This window comes from Dermacentor silvarum, chromosome 4 (genome assembly GCF_013339745.2).
Source record: "Dermacentor silvarum isolate Dsil-2018 chromosome 4, BIME_Dsil_1.4, whole genome shotgun sequence".
NCBI classification, from domain to species: domain Eukaryota; kingdom Metazoa; phylum Arthropoda; class Arachnida; order Ixodida; family Ixodidae; genus Dermacentor; species Dermacentor silvarum.
In genome coordinates, this window is record NC_051157.2 from 131,203,029 (window position 1) to 131,223,016 (window position 19,988).

Genomic DNA, 19,988 nt, shown 5'->3' on the forward strand with positions numbered 1-19,988 from the left:
GCTGCACTGCTTTTTGATAGAGAAAGTCATTGAAAGTGGTGATTACTATACATAGAAAACAATCATTTCTGGAGCTTTGTTCATGTGCTAAAAGCTGTGCTGGGTTGTATTTGTAAAGGTTTGAACACTTATATGCGTTTACAAATGCATTTTTTTTTTTTCAATTTCGCTTGCTTGTAATTGTAAATGTGAGTTGGCAAAGATAGAAAAGCAGGGGTGGATTGTATATGCAAGAATACGACAATAAATGGGCAGCAATTGCAGCGTAAACTTGCTTTAATTAAAATGTCAGGCTAAAGGTCTTTGCATCGCTGCTGCATGCTGTTCTTGGAGGACTGCTAAGCTATCTAGATGTTTCGAGCTTGCTTTCAAAAATGTGCTGTTATGACAAGCTAGCAAAAAGGCATCAAAATTGCTAGGTTCTCGCGCAGCGAGGCTTTTGTGGAGTGATTGACGGAACAGCTGGGAATACCTCGTAGCTGGCTGCTGCTAAAATGAGCGACAAAAATGTGAGGCTTTTTCTAGTGTCAATAGCTGCAAGGAGTGTGCGGGCTTGCATTCCCTCGTTGCTCTTACCAGCATTCTGGCATCGCGGCAAATTTATTTGGTAAGCTTGAATAATAACCTTTAATTTATTTATTCATACCTCAAGGGGTCCTAGAGGGATATTACTTGAGGGGTGGGCAAAAAGAAGGAAAACTTGCTTTGAGGCAGCGGGCAGCCTCGAGGTAGGGAGAAGGTTGGTGTTGAAACTTTTCGGGTTCAGCCCTGTTTTCACCGAAGTTTCCTTTGTCTGTCTCCAATACTGAACCTCGTCCTGAAGAAATAAATTAAGCATGCAGTTTAAAAAAAGATTAATGTGTGTTTCTTTCTTAGTTATCCAGTCATCTTTCTCATAGCTAATCAAAGTGGCCATCAAAGTCATTGGCCTTCAGCTGTGGTGACCGTAACGACGTTTTCTGCATTCACTTTATGAATTGCTAAATGCAAGCAAGGTGGCACTACAGACAACTTTAGTTTTCAATAATAGGGTCTGGTGCAGCCTCACTTCCATCTCTAACTGTGCTGCTCTGTGTATAGACGTATGACTGAAGGCTCACTTTGAGGATCCATTGCTCCATATATGCATTAATCCATCAATTTAGCCCAGTCATTATCACTCTTGATCAATAAATAAATCAATGAAATTTAATGAATGAATTAATTAATTAAGGAACCAATCAATTTATTTACTTTCTTTCTGCAATTAGACATGCTGCATCCATCCTTGCCTTTGAATGCACTCTGATGAAGTCAAAAGCAGTGTATTTGCATGTTGCAAGGTGTAGTGATAATGTTGTGAAAATATGTGACCTATGGACAATTTGTAAACTGGAACTTATTGCCTTCAACATGCAGAATACAAGTATTGCTTATTGGGCTAGTTGGTTAGGTTAGATAGTTGGTTCTCTCGTTCTTGTCCATGTCTTCTAGCACCATGACCACCTCTGATGTAGAGTACTTTCACTGTTGAAAGTGTGGAACCTTCAGTAACACTTGACTTCCATTCATTCAACATCACTTGGTTGGACGGTTTGTTTAATTTGATTGTGTCAAGGTACCTGTATGTTTCTGTGGAGGAAAGAACAAGAAAATTGAGGAAATTTGACAATGGTGTTGCCACCGTCAAATTTGCTGACATTAATTTTTTACTTACTGTACTCTATCAGAGACTTCAGTGAGAACTGTTTGCTTATTATTTCGGAGGGGTGATTGACCACATTTTGTCCATGGCAGCTCTTTGTTAAGCATCCCTTTGATGCTGTTGGCAGTTTACTGAGCCCTGACAGCTTTTTTTTAGATTAGCCCTTGAATGTGTCTTCTCACTTTCAATTCATGTGGAACCTGGAGAAATACACAACAAAAGGTATTGATGCGCATTCTTGACTTCCTTTTTAAAGAATTGCGTATTCACACAGCAGGAGAAGTCACTGCAGTGGTTTCTTTTGTGATAGGCAGAATGCTAGACTGCAGTAGATGTAGTAAAGCTTGAGTAGCTCAGGCAGATTCGATGACTATTCATCACCCCCCCCCCCCTCATTACAAGTGGTATGCCATCAGAAATCATATATTGTTATGGTAAATAAATTAACATAATAATATATGTTAGTACCAAGCAGACTACCACAAAGCTTAAAGACACATAAACGGGACCTTTAAGTTTTTAATCGTCTGTTTCGTGTTAAATTCTAGTAATTTATCATAGTGCATGAAATAGCCCGGCAGCATGTTCTTACATTAACTTTGTCTGTACAGCATGGGTATTCAGTAGATGCTAGATCAGAGCGCTAATGCATTCACTGCAGTCTCATTCACTGGCGAGTCGTGACAGTTATTCCCCATGTGCAGGTTTGAGAATGAAAATTGGGTGTTTCCTCAAACACGGAAGCAATATCTTTGCAAAAAGTCGATGGAATAAATAAACAGTTCTTGTTCCTTCTGATTACAAGCGCGGTGGGCACCATGCTTGCAATCTCTCTGGAGCTTGGGAAAGATGCAAAGTGTATGACTTAACTCCAGACCACAAGTATGCCTGCTGGCGCATGGAAGCCCGCGTCTACATACCTACGCTTATCCAGGAACAGTGCGTGACAGCGCGTGCGCGTCGAAGCACATGCAAGCACGTACATGTGTCCGGAGCTACATCACCCACTGAGACCAATCAGAGCGCGCGGTTGTCCGGGCATCTGGACGACGAGGTACGGTGAGGCAGCTCAACGCACCATCCCGCGGCGGCCACAGCATCTATGCTTCTCAGCTTGCGCAGCTAAGTGCGAAGTTAGCTACTTGCATGGCCAGGCTGGAGTACGCGTTTGCGCTTGTGTGCTCCAGTATGACTGTGCTGTGTGGTGCAGACCGGCTTTGTCCTGCATTAGCTTGACTAACGGTTAGTAGCCAAATCCAGATTGCGCATTTTGGAGCCTTATCTATAGCTCAGTATGAAGTGATGTCTGCCAAGGCATCCAGCCAGGAGGGAAGTTCACACTGGTGTGTATCCCTTGTAGAAGCTTATCTCCATTCCTTGGGAGACTCGGCTGGTGCATGGACACATAGACACCAGTTTGCATGCGTCGGCAAGCGTACGTGTGGTCTGAGCTTTAATGACGGGTGACGATGCACCTGAGACCTGTGACTAACCCATGGGTCATGACACAAAAATTGGGACGTGAAAAAAATTGCTGCTGCAGTGAACGTGTGAAGTTAAGCTGGATCGATAGTATGCACTTATAGAAAATCAAATGGGTAAGTCTACCAAGTATTGGACACTTGGCCAACCAGAACAGGCATGGGTCGAAGTGCCACAATAAAGTTGAAGCACCACCTCCCCATCAGTGTCATAGAATTTTGGGCTAGTTCATTGTTTATCTGTTGAGGAGGACTATGTTGCTCTCAAAAGTAAGCTACCGTGTAACATGGCATCTATCGAGAAGCTTCTCTGGGTAGAAAATCAGCCCCCCCCAAAAAACATAGCATGACATTTATGGCATTACCCTGACGTCACAGATGCAATTTCTTAGGCACCCAAAAAAAAAAAAAAACTTATCAAGCTTCTTCTGCCAAAAAAATGATAAACTTGTTCCCCAGCATTCTCAATTGTTGTAAACAGAGCATACTTGCGGACTCATGGATGAACACCAAAAAAGGCGAACATGAGCACTTGATGGTCTGGCATGTGTGCATTTACAACAACGTCCAACCAGTTAGCTCACCAATGTCTCCTCAGCAAGTATCGATTGGTTTAATATTTATGCTTTGTGCCCCTTAACAAGCTTAAACATTTTGAGCAGCATTTGAGCATCAGGGTTATCCTGGTTAACACCCCCCCCCCCCCTCTCCTCCTTGTGCATTTGGGAGGGCATTTACTATTTACCATATCCTTCTAGTCCTAAGCACGCAAAAATTATGTCCTGTTTACAGGGCACCACTGAGCACGTGCCTCATGCTTCAGATAGCTCTAGTCTTCTTAATGAGCCTGTCCAACATTCAGGCACGGCATTTCGCTCACAGGTGCGTCACGTCCATCAGTGCTAACATGCATGAGTTGTGCCATGTCAAGCGAACTTTTTCTTTTTTTTTCTGTTCTGTGGGCTGTGCCTTGACTAAAACCATTAAGCCTGGTTTGGATTTGTTTTGAACAGCTGTCAGTTGTAAAACAGGGCTGTAAGCAAAACAACAACAGGTACTTTACACATACTTCCTGAAAAAGATGTAACAGTGGCTGTATTAGCATTTTACTATTTTATTTAGACTAAAAGCTTATTTTATGAGGTCTCAGTAGAATAGTACCACGTGAAAATGAACCAGAACTCTTCACAGAGCAAGTTGTCCTTCGATGAGTTCCAAATTGTTTCGAGGCTAGCAGTAAACAGAATTGGACCACGGAGGTTGATAACAGAAGTCAGTGGGGGCTTTTATTGCGATAGCAATTATATGGACACTCCAAAGCAGATTTCTGCCGTCGGCGTCGCCGTCGCCGTGAGGTTCCGTATGACGTCAATGGAGATGAAATCATCGCCGCGCGCTGCCGAATGCTGTATGTGCGAGTGAAAGGGCGCGAGGGACGCGTGCTTTCACGGGGAGTGAACGCACGGCGGAGAACAAATGCGCGTTCTGTGCCGTGCTCCCTTAAGGGCTGCAGAAGTAGGCGTCTCTTTCCTCCTTTACAATCACCATATATGTAGAGCAAACGCGCCTTCTTCTGACGCACGAAAGGCCGTGGGGGGGGGGGGGGGGGAGGGTGAGGGAAGGGAGGGGACGTTTAGCTGCGGCACCAAGTGCCTATTTATATCAGAGGCTCCGGCAACAGTCACCAATGCCGCACGCATTTTGTGCGAACGCGGGCAAAACGCCGACGGCGTCGACAACAGTTCTGCGTGTTGCCGGTGCTGCTGCATGTCCAAGTTCATACAGCTGATAAAGCTACTATCATTTACTCCGTATAGCTCTCTACAAATTTGCTGTCACAATTGATGCTTCGCCTTTCAGGTGAAACTGCGACAACTTTTTAATAAAGCCCTGTCAAATAGTTGAAATATCAACCACCTACTAAATTGAAATTATATTTGATAGGCTTACATGAACATTCTTAAACCCATCAATGTCTGTAGTTGATGAATAATTTTTGCCCCAGCTTTTCCTTTAACAGCTTTAGTGTGAAAATCTGCTGTTTGAATAATGCTCAAACATCTGACCATTGGGGTAGCAGATGTCTAATGGGCCAAATCGTAATGCTAAATCTTGTGCTAAAATCGGCTAACTCATAGTGGCGTTTTGATTCACAGGAGTGAAAAAGCTGACATCATTCATAGGCACTTTATGTAAAGATATCCTGTGGGCTAGTGACACTAAGCTGCTTTGTCATGTGCACATTTCTACACAAGCATGTAAATATCCTCTGTCGCATTATCTTGGAGCTATAAGCAACTGCATGTTGGTAGCACAGTAAAATTTGTTGCTGAGCTAGTTAGCTTATAGTGCTTGGGAAAAAGATACTGTGCTAAACATTCAAGGGCGCCAGGGTAGAGGCAAGGACTAGTGCTAGTCCGTATCTTATATTTGACGTCCCAGAGTGTCTCAAAGGTACGTCAAATCTAATTAAGCAATCAAGAAATTTCAGTGACCACTATCTGCAGGCTTCCATTTCAATATAACACATTTTCGGCCGTTTCCTACCACCCAAACCTGGTGTAAATGTTCCTCCTAAGCACACGTTGTCCAGCGGCTTCTGCAGGCACCAGAGTGTGTTGCTACTCCACAATATATGCACTCACATGCTACTGCCAGGAAATTCTGAAGTGCTGTGCACAGCAACAATCTAAAGTTTGTTCTGTGAGTGTATGAAAAGGAAACTTAGAATGACTTAAAGTTGCGCAAGGTGTAGGAAATAATGGTACGGAAAAGTAGGCATACAAGACGCCAGACACAAGGGGAACGAAAAGGATAACACAAACAGCGACTGTCACTCGAAGGGTCAAACAGTAATAAAAAAAAAAAAAGCACCTGCAGGTAGTTGCCACATATGGAGGCCAAACCCACATCTTGCACATTACACGTGCAGTTCTCTACCATTAAGCTACTATACAAGCTGTCGTCCCATCAACTTTCTTGGCTATTTGTGCATGTGTGCAAGATTCATTTTTTTATGATACCTCAAAGGTCCCAATCGGGACATTACATTGACAGCATGTAATGGGAATGTTATGGGAGGGATATGGGAGAGTTAGCCAGTGCCAATCACAGTCATGGTGGCAGATGTGGAACATCCTTTCAACTGCAGGCGTCACATTATCAGAAAGAATTGTGCATCTTTTCTAGGTTAACGAAGAAATGCAGCTCATTGCCAGTAACGAGTAGAATAGAACTGCAGGCGTCACATAGAATGTGTGGACTTATACCCGTGTCACACGGGCACCCACAAACTCCTTTAGGATAAGGGAGCGCGAAACTTCCTAAGGGAGTTCGACCTCAAGGAAGTTGTGGCCGTGTCACACGGCCAATAACAAGTTTTCATAAGAAGTCGCCAGAGGCGCTATCAGCGGCATTTGATGTTTGTAGAATTACAAAAATGTAACTTCTAGTTACGCTCGTAGCTATTATGATTAACGCTCCTTCCATAAAAAACACTATTTATTATATTTGATGCGAAAAACATACACCTCGCTAAAAATCAAAGTGCACTCGCTAAACATAGCAGTGCTGACAGTGACGCTAGCCACCATGTGCTTCTCTGTGTTCCTTTGCGGCATGGCGAGTATGCTGATTTGCACTTGAACGTTTATTTATTTCAACAGAACTGTTTTGAAAAACACTCGACATTATTTTTAATGCAAAAATAATTAAGTTCTCAGCTGTACAACAACAAGCCTGGGCACGAGAGTAGTCCCTTCAGCCGCTGAGGGAGATCGCCGATCTCCCTTGACCAAAAGCTCCGTTAAACTCCCTAAGTGGAAGGGCGACCGTGTGACATCGCATGCATCTCCCTCAACATAAAGACGAGGGAGTTAAAAGGAGTTTGCGGATGCCTGTCTGACAGGGGTATTAAAAGCCAGCCACTGGCCGATAAACCCTCTAATGCTACCTCATGGCATCAAAGCTTCCAAAGTCGAGTGTTCTTGCTATGCTATGAACGAGAAGAGTAAGAGGAACTAAGGGGCTCGATTTCTTGTTTGTTAAAACCATATGAAGCAAACAATGAAGCCAGGGAAGTGTGCCAGAAATGAACTGTTCTTTTTAAATAAAATGTCGAAATAATAAGGAAAAGGGAAATGAAAGTTAAAGGGGCCCTGAACCACCCCACAGGCTTGGTGAAAAAACACTGTCTGCGGATAGCATACTCTGCTGTGAACATCTCAGCGAAGTTTTGCTGTCGTGCGCAGTGCGCGCGTGGAGCTCGCAAACAGAGCGCGAAGTCACTTTTCTCTCAAACGCTCTCTTTTCAACAGAAGCCTGCTCCTGATTCTCTTCTGGACGCTTTATTTCGTAATAAAGTGGATTCCCATATGCGGCTGCTATTGGCCAATAGCTGACGTCAATCAAGAAGGGTGTTTGGATCAGTGCGCTTCTTCCTACTATTACTGTGTATATTTATTGACGATGTTCAATAAACAGGATGAAAGAAGCGATAATGCGCTTTCGAATTTCGATAATAACTACGCACTTCCGGAAAAAGGCAAATTATCGTCTGCTCACGCTCGACTGCTGCCACCCGCGTAGGAATTAAACTTTGGCCACCCTGCTTATCGTTGTCGTAGCCGTCGGGACTCGATGATTTCGACTAGTTTTGAACACTCATCTAGCCTCGAACCAGGCGAAACTTAAGGTCAGACCACATGCACACTTGCCAGTGTGCGCTCACTCCTGGCCGCTCCTGGTTAGACGCCTTGAAAGACTTCGGTTCATAATAATCGAACTATTGATAGTGCTTCCAAATGCACAAGTTGGATGTGGCTACTACCCATCGGTCAAGCTGGTGCAGGATAAAGCCAGTCCACACCATGTAGCACAGCCAAACAAGAGGATATGAACGCGGCGTGTACAATGCAACGCTGCAGTTGCATGTAGGTGCGACCTGCTACGTAGCGTAGATGCCTTGGCTGCCGCAGGGTGCCGCTATGAGTCCACTGGCTGAGCACACTGCGGCTCGCTGAGGACAACTGCGTTTGCTGCGTCGTAGGCACCAAGATCGGAAATAGTGGCGCCTACGTGAACATCCCAAATCAAACTTGAACTGCGTGCCACGGTGGCGTTCTGTAGGCAGAGCATTAGTAGCACACCCCGCTCCGCCGTAGTCTTCCCCAGTGCAAATCATTGAAGAAGGTGTGGAAGCACTGTGAACGCTGTTTTTGATTGCCAATAACTCTGCTTCTGCTGAACGCATTGAAAAACTTTTTGCAGTAAAGTATTTCTGAAATATAGTCTAATTTAACTTCAGATGCAGTTCTCGACTTTGATAAAAAAAAGTGGTTCAGGGCCACTTTAATGGTCAGAATTTGAGTTCTTCTCGTTCCTTTTGTGTTCTGGTTTTGTTTGCCTACCTTTTCATACCATGTGTCAAAACGTTTCTAGTAATTCTGATTGATGTTGGCTCAAGCACACATTCTACTGTCATTCTGTTCTTCCATCAGGAGGGGGTGGGGCCTGCACTAGTGGCCAGCTCTTCACTGCTGGCCAATGGGGGTGCAGCAGCGGCAGAAGCTGGAGGTGGTGCGGCCGCACCTGGTGCAGACGAAACAGACACGCTACTGGCTCACACACCCGACCTGCACCGAACCAGGGCAGCCCTGGAACACGTCAGTCACAAGATTGCTCGGACTAGGGAGCTCATCAAGGCTGAGCAGACGACTCGCGACGGTGAGGTTTCATAGCGATTTTGATGGTTTGGATTTGTACATGATTATGTTGCTGAATGCAGTGGCTTAGTGCTGCATGTTGAATTGTGTGTTTTGCTTGTCCTTTAAGGAATGCAACATAATAATTACATGTATCAGTGCAAGTTGATAACATCCTTGCAAAAATGAATTGGTCTTAGAATGTGGATCGGGTTGAGCAGACAACAACTGTTATCTTAGAGCAGCAGAGGGAAGGGAAGTGTGTTTGAGGGTAGGCTTACAGGAATAGTAGTCTTAAGTTCCTAAAACATTGAGTGTTAGCAGGCCTGTGATATCACATGAAAAGTTAACTGTAGTAGGTGGTGCCCGTAATGCACCTCTCGTAGGGATTGCTCCCTCAGTGCAAAGGAAAATAAAGGGACGCAGCATTGAAAAAAGGAAGAGTGAATGTAAGAACAGCTTTGCATTGTGCTATGGCTTGCTTACGATAGTAAAACAGGTCCTACTTCATAATGCCACAGCAGCACTCTGCATTGCATCATGTCTTGTATAGTCATGCCCAATTTCTGTCTTGCTTGCCTCCTCATTGAACTGTTGAGCCCTTTTCTTTCCAAAGCACCTTGATCTTTTTCTTGCACATTGGCTGTGGTGCCTACGACGTTGACTCCTTGACACAAACTCTAGTTGTGTCAATTTATTTGCTGGGTTGCAGGGGCCCTTTGGAAAGCTTTGAATGTATTTACCTCCAACATTTACAAGCCTTGCAACGTGGTGGACTTCAGCCACATTGTGGGAGTGTCCTCTTAGTGTCTGCATAGTGTGATGAGTCTAAACCCTAATCAGGCTTGTTGTGATGGTTCAGCAACTGCAGCATCCAGCTTCTCAGCACAACATTGTAAGTTTAATTACCAAAAACGACATTCCAGTTAGGATGGAATGCAGAAATGCTTGTGTGCCGAAATATTGGGAGCCATTAGAGGAAACCAGGCACTCACTGCTAACCTGAAGGTCTCTGTTACGATATCCTGTAGGGTCGATGTGTCGCTTTGTGGCGTAATGATCAATAGATTGGTCATTCACTGCAGCCTGATGTTAGTTGTTTGTGCACGCAGACAATGTGAACGAGTACCTGAAACTGGCGGCAAATGCGGACCGTCAGCAGATGCAGCGCATTAAGAGTGTCTTTGAAAAGAAGAACCAAAAGTGTGCCCAGTCCATTGCCCAGCTGCAGCGGAAGCTGGAAGGGTACATTCGGCGCAAACGCGAACTGGAGACCCATGGAGCTACCGCGTCTTCCTCCTGGCAGCCGCGAGACGTCCTGCAGAATGTAGGGCAAGGCATCAGGTGAGACAGGTCAGACCACAACTGCCATGGGACTTTGTTAGTAGTAGTGCTAGTAGTTATATTTTGTGACATTCCGGGGTCAGCACTTCTACTTATGTGTAAAGATTAAGATGCAGTAAAGCTACTGTGATATAATCATCATCAGACCAACTTGTGTCCACTGCTGGATGAAGGCCTCCCACTGTCTTGGCCCTGTGGACTCCACATCTTATGCCTTCACAGAAGGCCTTCAGCCTGTTTGTCAAGTTAACTTCTCTATGCTGCGCTTTCCTCTAACAAGGCACTGGCTGTCATCATAACGAGGACGAAGCACTGAGTGTGCTGTTTTGTATTCGATTTCCACGTCACAGGAACAGCATCAGTGTCTTCCACATTTTGCTACAAGTGACCTACGTGTACCTAGGCTGCCTAAAAAAAATCACACTGCTGTCGCAACTCTGGCACAATAAGCTGCACACAATATGGAGTTTTAGATTTTGCATACCCAAAGTTTGGGGACACAAACCGCTGGGTTTACAAAAGAATGCAAGGCCTAACCATTGCGCTTTAGGTGCGCAAAGGTCCCTTTGGGTAACCAAAGCCATTTAGGTGTGCAATATATAAAACCTAGAACTCCCTAATAAGTTGCAGAAAAGCAGTTTCTTTATTAAACGAACAAAATTACATGCTGCTGGAACTTCATAGTATGAGTGTACTGGCCAAATGTGATGATTTAGTCTGCCCCTAAAAGGAAGGTAGCATTAGTTCAGCAAAAAATTGTAATTGCTGATTTATTTTGCATGATGTCGCATGGTGTGTGTTAGTGCATGTTATTGTGTTTCAGTCATTTAGTCATCACTTCCTTGTAACATATCACTGATATCAGTAAGCATTTCAAATACTTGTTGCCTTGCCGATTGCCATTTTTATTAATTCGCAATCGTACTTTGAGATGTGATGTTGAACTGCGTTACTAAACTGATAGTCGCCAATTTATAATTTAGAATTGGTGAGGACTGCCTAAGAGACTGAAAAAATCAGGAGTCTAGAAAAACATATTCACCAGAAAATAAGTGTCTTTATTCCGCAAGTGACTGGAAAAGCTTGTCAACATGTTGCTACACGCACATATGTACACTTGGTGCAGGACTTGGTCAGTCTGTGCTGTGACTATCGCCGTGTTGCCACTACATACAAAAGCACAGTGAATGATTCCAACAATCAACAACTCAAACAGTGGTCGACTGTGCTTCGACAGCCAAATGATCGCAGTTTTCTGTGCAACAGTGATTGTTCGGCACTTCCCTCGCTTTATCACCCCCCTCATTGGTGCCGACAGGGAGGGTGAAATCAGTGCAATTTAAAGCCACTTCACAATTCTGAGAAACAAAAATACCTAACAGTAGGCAGCGAAGTCACCCATGACCGTGTTGCTATTTAACATGCAAAGGAACAAATGCTGGACGTGCAATAGTGGGATGCACAAAACAAACTTCTAAGCGCAGCCCTCAGAAATTAGCAGCTTGCTTGAGTTGGTTTGTCCTGTAGTATGGTGCGATCACTGGCTACTACATTAACCAGGCTTCACTATTTTCGGTTTCAAAGGCATGCTGGCAACATATCAAAACAATAGCATCGCTTCTTCTGATCATCTTACTGCCCAAATTAGCACTTGTCATGCAGGCAAAGTCCGATTTATGAAACAACAAAGGAGTCTGAGATTTCGGTTGTGTTATACATTAAGTCTATGGGGCTGGGGGTGTCGCCGCGAAGCTTTCCCAGTAATCATGTCCAAGTTGTTGATGTCTGAATGAACAGTCGGCACCTGTACTGTAGTGAGGTGTAGTATAGTAGTACTATCTCTTAGTAACACTAAATTTTTCTGTGTGGCTGCTATTGTATCTAGCGCAGCATTTCTTTTTTTTCACCTTGCAACATGTGGTGTCGTTACCTGTGGGATTTTAGCTTGTCATGTGCCTTAATGCATGACACACTGATATTTTTTTTTCTCTCTATCTCTCTCTCTTTCTTGCATGGTTTGCTAGTGGAGTAGTTGGCAACATCAAGGGTGGGCTGTCTGGCCTGGCGTCCGTGGCGCACTCATCGACCGAGTAAGGCCTGCCATCTCAGCTTTGTCACTCATTTTATTTGTTCATTTAATGAAATGTCCACCTAAATGAAGCAGCACTAAGGTGCGAGAATGGTTGGCACCTACCTGCCACTTTCAACTAGACACCAGTTTTGCATTTTATTGATTTGTTTGTATTGGTTGGCTCCCAGGTTTTATTCCAGGACACAGCAGCCGCATTTCAATGGAGGTGTAATGCAAAAGTGCTTGTGTCCTAGGTATTGTGTGCACGATAAAAGAACACAGAGTGGTCAAATTTAATCCAATGTCTCCTACTACGTCTCTCATGGCCCCAGTATTGCTTGAAGACATTAAACTCAATCATTTGTTTGTCGATTAATTGTAACGAGGGCCTGTTGGAAGTTCTTGGTCACTCAAGCTGGACAGTTACTTGTATTTTGTGCTGTTGTTTCTTGTCTGTACTGAGAACTCACCACTGATAGTTCTTTTCTTGTGAGTTTTCTCCTTTGCCCCTTAATTTCACGGACGTTCTGGGGACAAGAGAATAAATGCACAGGAACAAAGCTCTACTCATACTTCTACAATTTTAATGATAAATGTCACTCACTTTCGTGGCTAACATCTTGCGGTGGTTCCTGCTCGCTGTCTGCAGCAACAAGTATGCGTCAGACGAGGACAGCTCGAGCCTGACATCGGAGTCGAGCCAGATGGCGTCTGTGTCGCACCACCCGGGGGCTGTAGGTGGCGGGGTGGGATCGGGAGCGGCCACGGCCAGCCCTCGGCACCCGCCACTGGCCCCTCCCCACGACCAGCCTCCGCTGCTCGGCGTGGCCAGCCCGTCCGTCGCCCCACCCCCTCTTGCCTCCACGCTCGGTCAGAGCTTGGTTCCCGAAACAGAGCTTGAGCCCTTGCTTGCTGAGCTGGCTGAGCGGCGGGAAGAATGCCAACGCCTGGCAGAGGAGATTGAGGCGCTCAAGGTGCGTTCGCCGCGCTTGTGTGTTTCGTGAAATGGTGTGTGTAGGATAGTTGGTTCTGGACCATGGATGGGAAGTTGTGCTGCACAGCTCTGACAACACACAGAGATGGTCACGCACAAAGGATGATGCTCAAACTAACAACTCTTTTATTCACATTCAGAAGGCAGGATACAGTAGTCTTCTGTTTATTGTCTCCAGTTAATTCAATTTTTCAAATAATTCAATCCCAATTGAAGGTCCCAGCCGGCACCCATACATATGTATGGGCCCACACTTTTGTTTTTTTTTCGATCCTGCAATTGGGCTTTGTTCAGCATGCACGCACACACCTGGCCCCAATGGCGCAGCTGCTCGATCAAAACACACAACGTGTGGCCTGTTGCGTGCGCCGGAATCAGCGAGAGGCACCTAGTTCAGGCAGCTGCCGACGCAGCACAAATGCGGTATCAATGATGTTTTGCCAGTGGACAATGTGCATAAAGAAAATATATTGAGTTAGGTAAGCCCACAGTGCATAGAGGTATGCTCAAACTGGACTAGTACTTTCTAATCACAGCTATTTTTATACTCTCGAATTTTGATTTAGCTGCCACAGGCACTACTGTTTGCAACTACCAGCTCCTAGGCTTTTGTGTAGAATTCATTAATAATAAGGCGTTGCCTCGTCTGTAGTCTTATAACAGGTGAGCCTGATATTCCTGTTAAAATTGCACGGAAGCCTTCTGGCAGAATCATATAAAGGCATTTGACAGTTTGAGTTTTTTTTTCTCATTGCTCTTGTATTAAAATTTGGTGGCCACAATGTAGCGCTTTTGTGCGCTGGAAAGAAAGTAAATTCCATTTAATTTCGATGCATTTCAATATATACAGTTGAACCTCAACATAGCAAAGTTGTACTTGCAGTAAAAAACTTCGTTAAATTGCAAATGTCAGTAATTCGAAGTTTTAAAGTTCCAGCGTTAAAAACGACTTCATAAATTCCCAGAGCATTCCTAGTGGATAGCATCTCGTTAGTAAGCACTTATAAACAAATTGCAAGAAGGTCGGGCCATAATGGTGTGGTTATGGGCGTCAGCGTATGCAGTGCAGATCAGCGTGTGCAGTGCAATGCATCGACATGGCTCATGGAGCCCGAGATTTGTGTATGTTGCGTCATGCGATGCCGTAAGTCTTGGACATCAAATCTGACCGCGCTTAGTGTCCGCAGCCGGCGCCCACAAATTAAAAACGAGTGTAAAAAGGTACAGATATTCATCCTGAGCAAAAATTAAAAAATAAAATGTCAGTTTTGCCAGAAAGGCAGTTCATTGTTGGCGAAAGCAAAGATGCAACTACAGAAAGTAAATTTCGTAGTTTTAACAATGTCACGCGCGCTCAGGCAAGCATTAACAGATCTCACTTGATGACCATGAACTCGCAGTCACACTGCGAACGAGTGCTTCGCCCTCTGTCTCTGAAACTTGAGACTGCACGACCGCCAACACTAGACGCGCGGGAACAACAAAATGTACATGAAAGCGTCGACCATTTCGGCTCGCCCTTTGCATTTTCGACGGAGAGATTACTTCCAATATACACTGCGTGGCCCGCGCATGGACCCGCATGCTAGAAGGAGAAGGCAGATAGGCGCGTGTCCCTGCCTCCCCAGCGCATGCTTAATCATGTTACCACGCATTCACTCCTTCCCCATTCCTCTCGCGCAGAAGGAATCATCAGCTCTCGTGTTTATCCGAGCGCTGTGAGCTGCCGCGCGGTATGCGGACTCCGCAAAATGTTTACCAATGTGAAAAATGGCGCAGCGGTGTTTCCACCTACCACAATCCAGCACGTGCACTTCGACGGCGGTTTTGCCACTCAAACTTTTCATGTAGGCGGACGCTTGAAATAACTTTTGCCTCGGGCAACAATTTATAGTTTTTTTGCTAGATTTACTAGCCGTACAGGCTCGCAAGTACATGCTTGAAATGGCCGAAAATTTCATTAAATTGAAACCGAGTCATGAAATGACTAATATCACGAAAAGAAAATACACGGTTTTCTATGCAACTAAGATCAGGAAATTAAAATAGTTCGTTACATCACCAATTTCGTTAAATTGAGGCTCGTTATAGCGAGCTTTGACTGTATTTGTAATCTTCTAAGTTTGTATGTGTTTTTTTTTTTGCGTATTTCTCTTAGGGCATGCTGGACAACTTGGCTAGTTAGGATGCATCGTTGAAGAGAGTGCGCCAATCGGCATCTGTACAAACGAATACGAGAAAGAAACGGGTGCATCGCCAAGAGCTGTGTGTTTAATAAAAAAGCATAAATAAATAAATAAATAATCAACTACCCTTATTAAATAATATCTGTGTATAGTCTACGCAGTGTCCGGGCAGGTTTTAATCCCACAATGAAGAGAATGCTTGATGGTAATTTGGGGTTGGTTCTCGATGATTGGTACAATTTAGAGGCAAAACTCCGCCCTTTCTACTACAAGCATTTGCATTCTTTGGTATAATATGTTTGCATGTGGTTCAAAAAGTAATGAAAAAAAAAATTGGTGACGCATTCGTCCCTTAGAGATGATTGCAGACTTTAATGCTATTAGTTATCTATCTTATGGTTGGTGAGTAATTGGTGATGATATGTTTTATACAGCATAGACCACTTATAACTATAAGCAGCACCACACTATAACCAAAACTACTTTTTTTCAAAGGCTGTGCATGTGCAAAACATGTAGACCAAGCAGCCAAATGTGTCCCGGAATCGAAGCGTACGACGGGATGTGCCCTATAACTGCCGCGAAGCACTTCCTTGGTGACTCACTCGCGACGAGACGGTGCTGGTTAGACCTAGCCGGCAGGGGTGTTGGGCGGCATGCCATCACGGGAAGCTCGCCCTTGATATGTTTGTAATACCTGTAGACGATTAGATCTGGCGCAAGATCACACGCACTGTCCAAAGTGACAACAGTGCGTGTGAAGCGGGGTTCATGGGCGATCAGCCGGTAACTACCACGAACGCGTATAGGAAAAGTTTGTAGGTGCGCTTACTGGTAGGTATGGCGTAAGCTCACGTGTGGACAACATTACAAACTGATGAACTTGTGGAACACAGTCGAAACTAATAGCGTCGCAGAGTCAAGGTCGCATGCATAGTACAGTGGAATCTCGATGATGCGAATCTCACGGGGTCACGAAAAATATTCGTATTAGCCGAAATTCGTATCATCGAAACACAATTAAAACTAGCTAAATTAAAGGGGGACGCAGGGATCAGATTGCAAAAATCGTGAGAAAAATAGATTTTTGAAAACCATGCGTTTGGGTATCTGCAACGCCTAATCTACGCTGCATCAAAATGGTTTGGCTGAAAACGCACTAAAAGTGCCCGAAAAAGTTTAATTCGTCAGTGCGCAGGGCGAGAAAACAGCTTTAAATCGCGCAAAATCACCGCAGTTCACGGAGCCATATCTCGTATTTCCCGCCACCGAGTGCCGCCATCTTGGTATCGTTCGAAAGCTCAGTTTCGCCGTTCCGCTTCTCAATTCGTCCGTCGTCTTGTAACATCATCTTGTAACAAACGCACAAACACAAAAGAAGCGCGGGTCTACGATAGGTAGTCACACGGGCCCTCCGATGAAAGCGGGCCTCCGATTGGCTGCCGTGCTGAAAGGCGTCTGTCTCTCCAGTGGTTGCTGCTCTGGCAGGGGCAAGATGGCAACCGCAGTTGTCGACTTCGTAAACCACGCCGGCGTCTTCACTTGACACACAGAATTCGGATTACTGAGAGCTCCCAGGTTAGTGATGGAGCGACGATGGCGAATAAACTTTGGACGAAGCACGCTTTCGGAATACGGAAGCGCTCCTACGGCAAAAAAATATGGCGATTAGCAGGAGAAGCGGAGGAGCACCGGACTGAACGAGCGCAACCTTGCACTGTGGATTACGTGCCGCGCTATCTTGCACCGTGTGACTCCAGCAGCGAAACCGACAATCGCCCTGTGCCATCGGCACCGATAACGCAGCCAATGGCAGAGGCGCCAACGGAGGCTCCCGCACCTCGGTGTACGGCCGCGCGAATCAGCCAAGATCGTATCTCGGTAGACGTAGCTCGCTGCGACTAGGCAAAATGGCGCAAACTCAAAGTACGCGGCCCGAAGCACGGCAGCCATTCCGTCCGATGTCACGCGGAAAAGGAGGAAAAGCACAAAAGCGCCACCGCTTCGAACTCTTCGCGCCCAGTCGCAGCCTCCGCGCTGTCCGGCGTCGCGTCCGCGCCTCCACACCAAAAGAGAAAGGGAGAAAGCGCGTGACTGTGCACTGTTCTCTTTCGCGGCCGTCGGTGGGGCGGCGTTTATTCGTATCAACCGACGCGGGTCGAAAATCGATTCGTAACAACCGTTTTCTAACACGTTGCAAAGTAATGGGGCTCGGCCGGGACCGCAGGAAAATTCGTATCATCCGGAAATTCGTATTAGCCGTGATTGTATCATCGAGATTCCACTGTATCTGCACTTCGTGATGACGCGCATTGCAACGGGCGACCGCAAAACGACTCTTGGCCTCAACCAATTTTTTCTGCAATGCTGGAGTTGTAGAAAAGAAAAAGCCAATAATTCAGACATTTTTGCGACCCCCTCCATGCCAGAAAAAATTAGTCGGCTACTGATTTACTTTCCGCACACAAACTGAAGAGCCAAAGAGCGGCAATGCATACACATTTCGTGTGGACCCCGCACCGCTGACAAGTGTCAGGAGCAAAATGCTTTTCCGGCGCCTAGGCAACCCCCGCGCGCCTGCTGAGCCAAGCGCACTTCGCTGGCTCTCCTCCTCTGCATCGCCCTCGTCGCTCTCTCCTCAGCCGGCACACCTCGTTGAGAAGCACTCTCACTGCCACACTTGTCTGCAGGCTTTTCCAGCAACCGCATTATAATCGGTATTTTGTCTCATGTGGCTGCACTGTAAGAGATATGTGTTTGCATTGAGTTCTAAGGGAAGATAAACAGGAGTCACAAGAGACCGCATTACAGTAGACTTCCGTTAATTTGTTCCGGACCAAAGGTTCTGGCCGGTGCCCACGCATTTCCATGTGTACGAGCACAGTATGAGCACCTAGACTCCTAATAAGCATGTTGGCTGCCATTCAGAGCTGTTTCTGATGTTTCTGTGGCGATTTGAGCCTTCATATTGCCTGCCATACGTGTCTCATATATGAGACCATTGACGGGGCCTAGTAAGCATTTCTTAACTATACATGCATGCACGCGCCGTGGACTGAGAAACGCAGAAAAACCATCTTTATTTTGGGATGTCCTCACCTGTGGGTGTCGGCGCAATGCAACAAGCCGCTCCTTGTGCATTTTAAGCAGTAGGCTGTGCCAATCGTGACCCCGACAGCAGCAGCATCTGTCTATTGGTGCTTAGGGGACAGTGAGTGCGTTGAACACACGTTATGTCTCGCTGAAAATGCCAATTTTTGGCCTGCGCTAGAAAGATTTTCAAGCGAAAACTGCAGCTCACACTGAATTATTACTAAAGGTGGGCGAATATCAAGTTTTTCGAATATCAAATGAAATACAATACATTGGAATCTTGCTGATACGATCTTCACGGGAACTGGAAGATAAAGTGAATCATCCGAAAATCGTATCATCCAACATATTATCTAACCAAATCGTATTATCGGGAAAAGAAAAAACGTATTATCACGAAAAACATATTATGCAGAATCGTATCAATGAGGTTTCACTATAATAAGTATTGAATATTGAATTGAATACGAATAGTAAGTATAAAATATTGAATCTAATATCGAATAGTCAAACGCAGACGTATATATTTACAGCAGGAATATTCATTTCCACATTTTAGGTACCACACTTGTACTAACTGTTGGAAAAAGACAGCTACCAATCAGGGGCAATTAGGAGCAGGTTTAAAACACAAGATTGCTAATTGTCATTTGTACTAATTGTCATTAAAAGAGGCTGCAGGAATAGCCTCTGGTCTTCTTCATAGCCTGGTTGCAAACGAGCTTTCCAAGAATGAATGACTGCACTATGACTAACATTCCAAAAATGCTTAATAAACAGTTGTGAAAAAAAAACAAAAAAAAAAGCTACTGAGAGACTTATGTGCTGTAGACATATGTAATAAAGCCTGTTGCAAGGGAAACATCGCTGGTTGTAGCGTAAAAGATAAACCTGCTACATGACTGACACAAACACTAAATGACAGACTACAAGCAAAAATCACAGTTTGTCATGTGTACTCTTCAGCCGTGAAATCAAAAACAAAGTGTGCATTATACCCCTTTCATTTTCTGCACTGCTTCTAAAACTTTTGTCGTTGTTTCACTTCTGATCATTTGCCATGAATTGTTTAGGAGACGAAGAACAGTAACCAGACATTAAAGGGGCCCTGAACTACATCTCTTTAAAGCCTCAAAAACGCCTTTGAACAAGTATGGTACCTCCCAGTAATATATTATTGAAAGAATTATTCAAAATGACCTAGTATGGAGCGTAGATACTTCGAGCGCGGTATATACCTTTCCCATTCACCCTCAATGTCCTCCGTTCTGAAGGAGCGGAGGAGTCCTGACGGCTGTAGAATGGTGATACCCCACGTATGGCATTACAGCGAGCAGGCTCATCACGGCACCCTGCAGTGGCCACAGTGTTTATGCTGCAGAGCACACACGGCTACGTGTGGCTATGCGCAACTGTAAATGCACCCCAGGGCT

The 19,988-nt window shown here is 45.0% G+C and overlaps 1 protein-coding gene across 11 annotated transcripts in view; it reads left to right on the forward strand.

Annotated features, from left to right (window-relative positions):
- Positions 1-19,988, forward strand: part of LOC119450630 (transmembrane and coiled-coil domains protein 2) — a 90,945-nt gene that overhangs the window by 45,164 nt on the left and 25,793 nt on the right. For all 11 annotated transcript variants that reach the window (XM_049666089.1, XM_049666087.1, XM_049666084.1 and 8 more), the window contains 4 exons: positions 8,664-8,889; positions 9,980-10,211; positions 12,236-12,301; positions 12,932-13,256. In XM_049666089.1, coding sequence (XP_049522046.1) covers positions 8,664-8,889; positions 9,980-10,211; positions 12,236-12,301; positions 12,932-13,256 — 849 coding nt within the window. The remainder of the gene's footprint in view (positions 1-8,663; positions 8,890-9,979; positions 10,212-12,235; positions 12,302-12,931; positions 13,257-19,988) is intronic.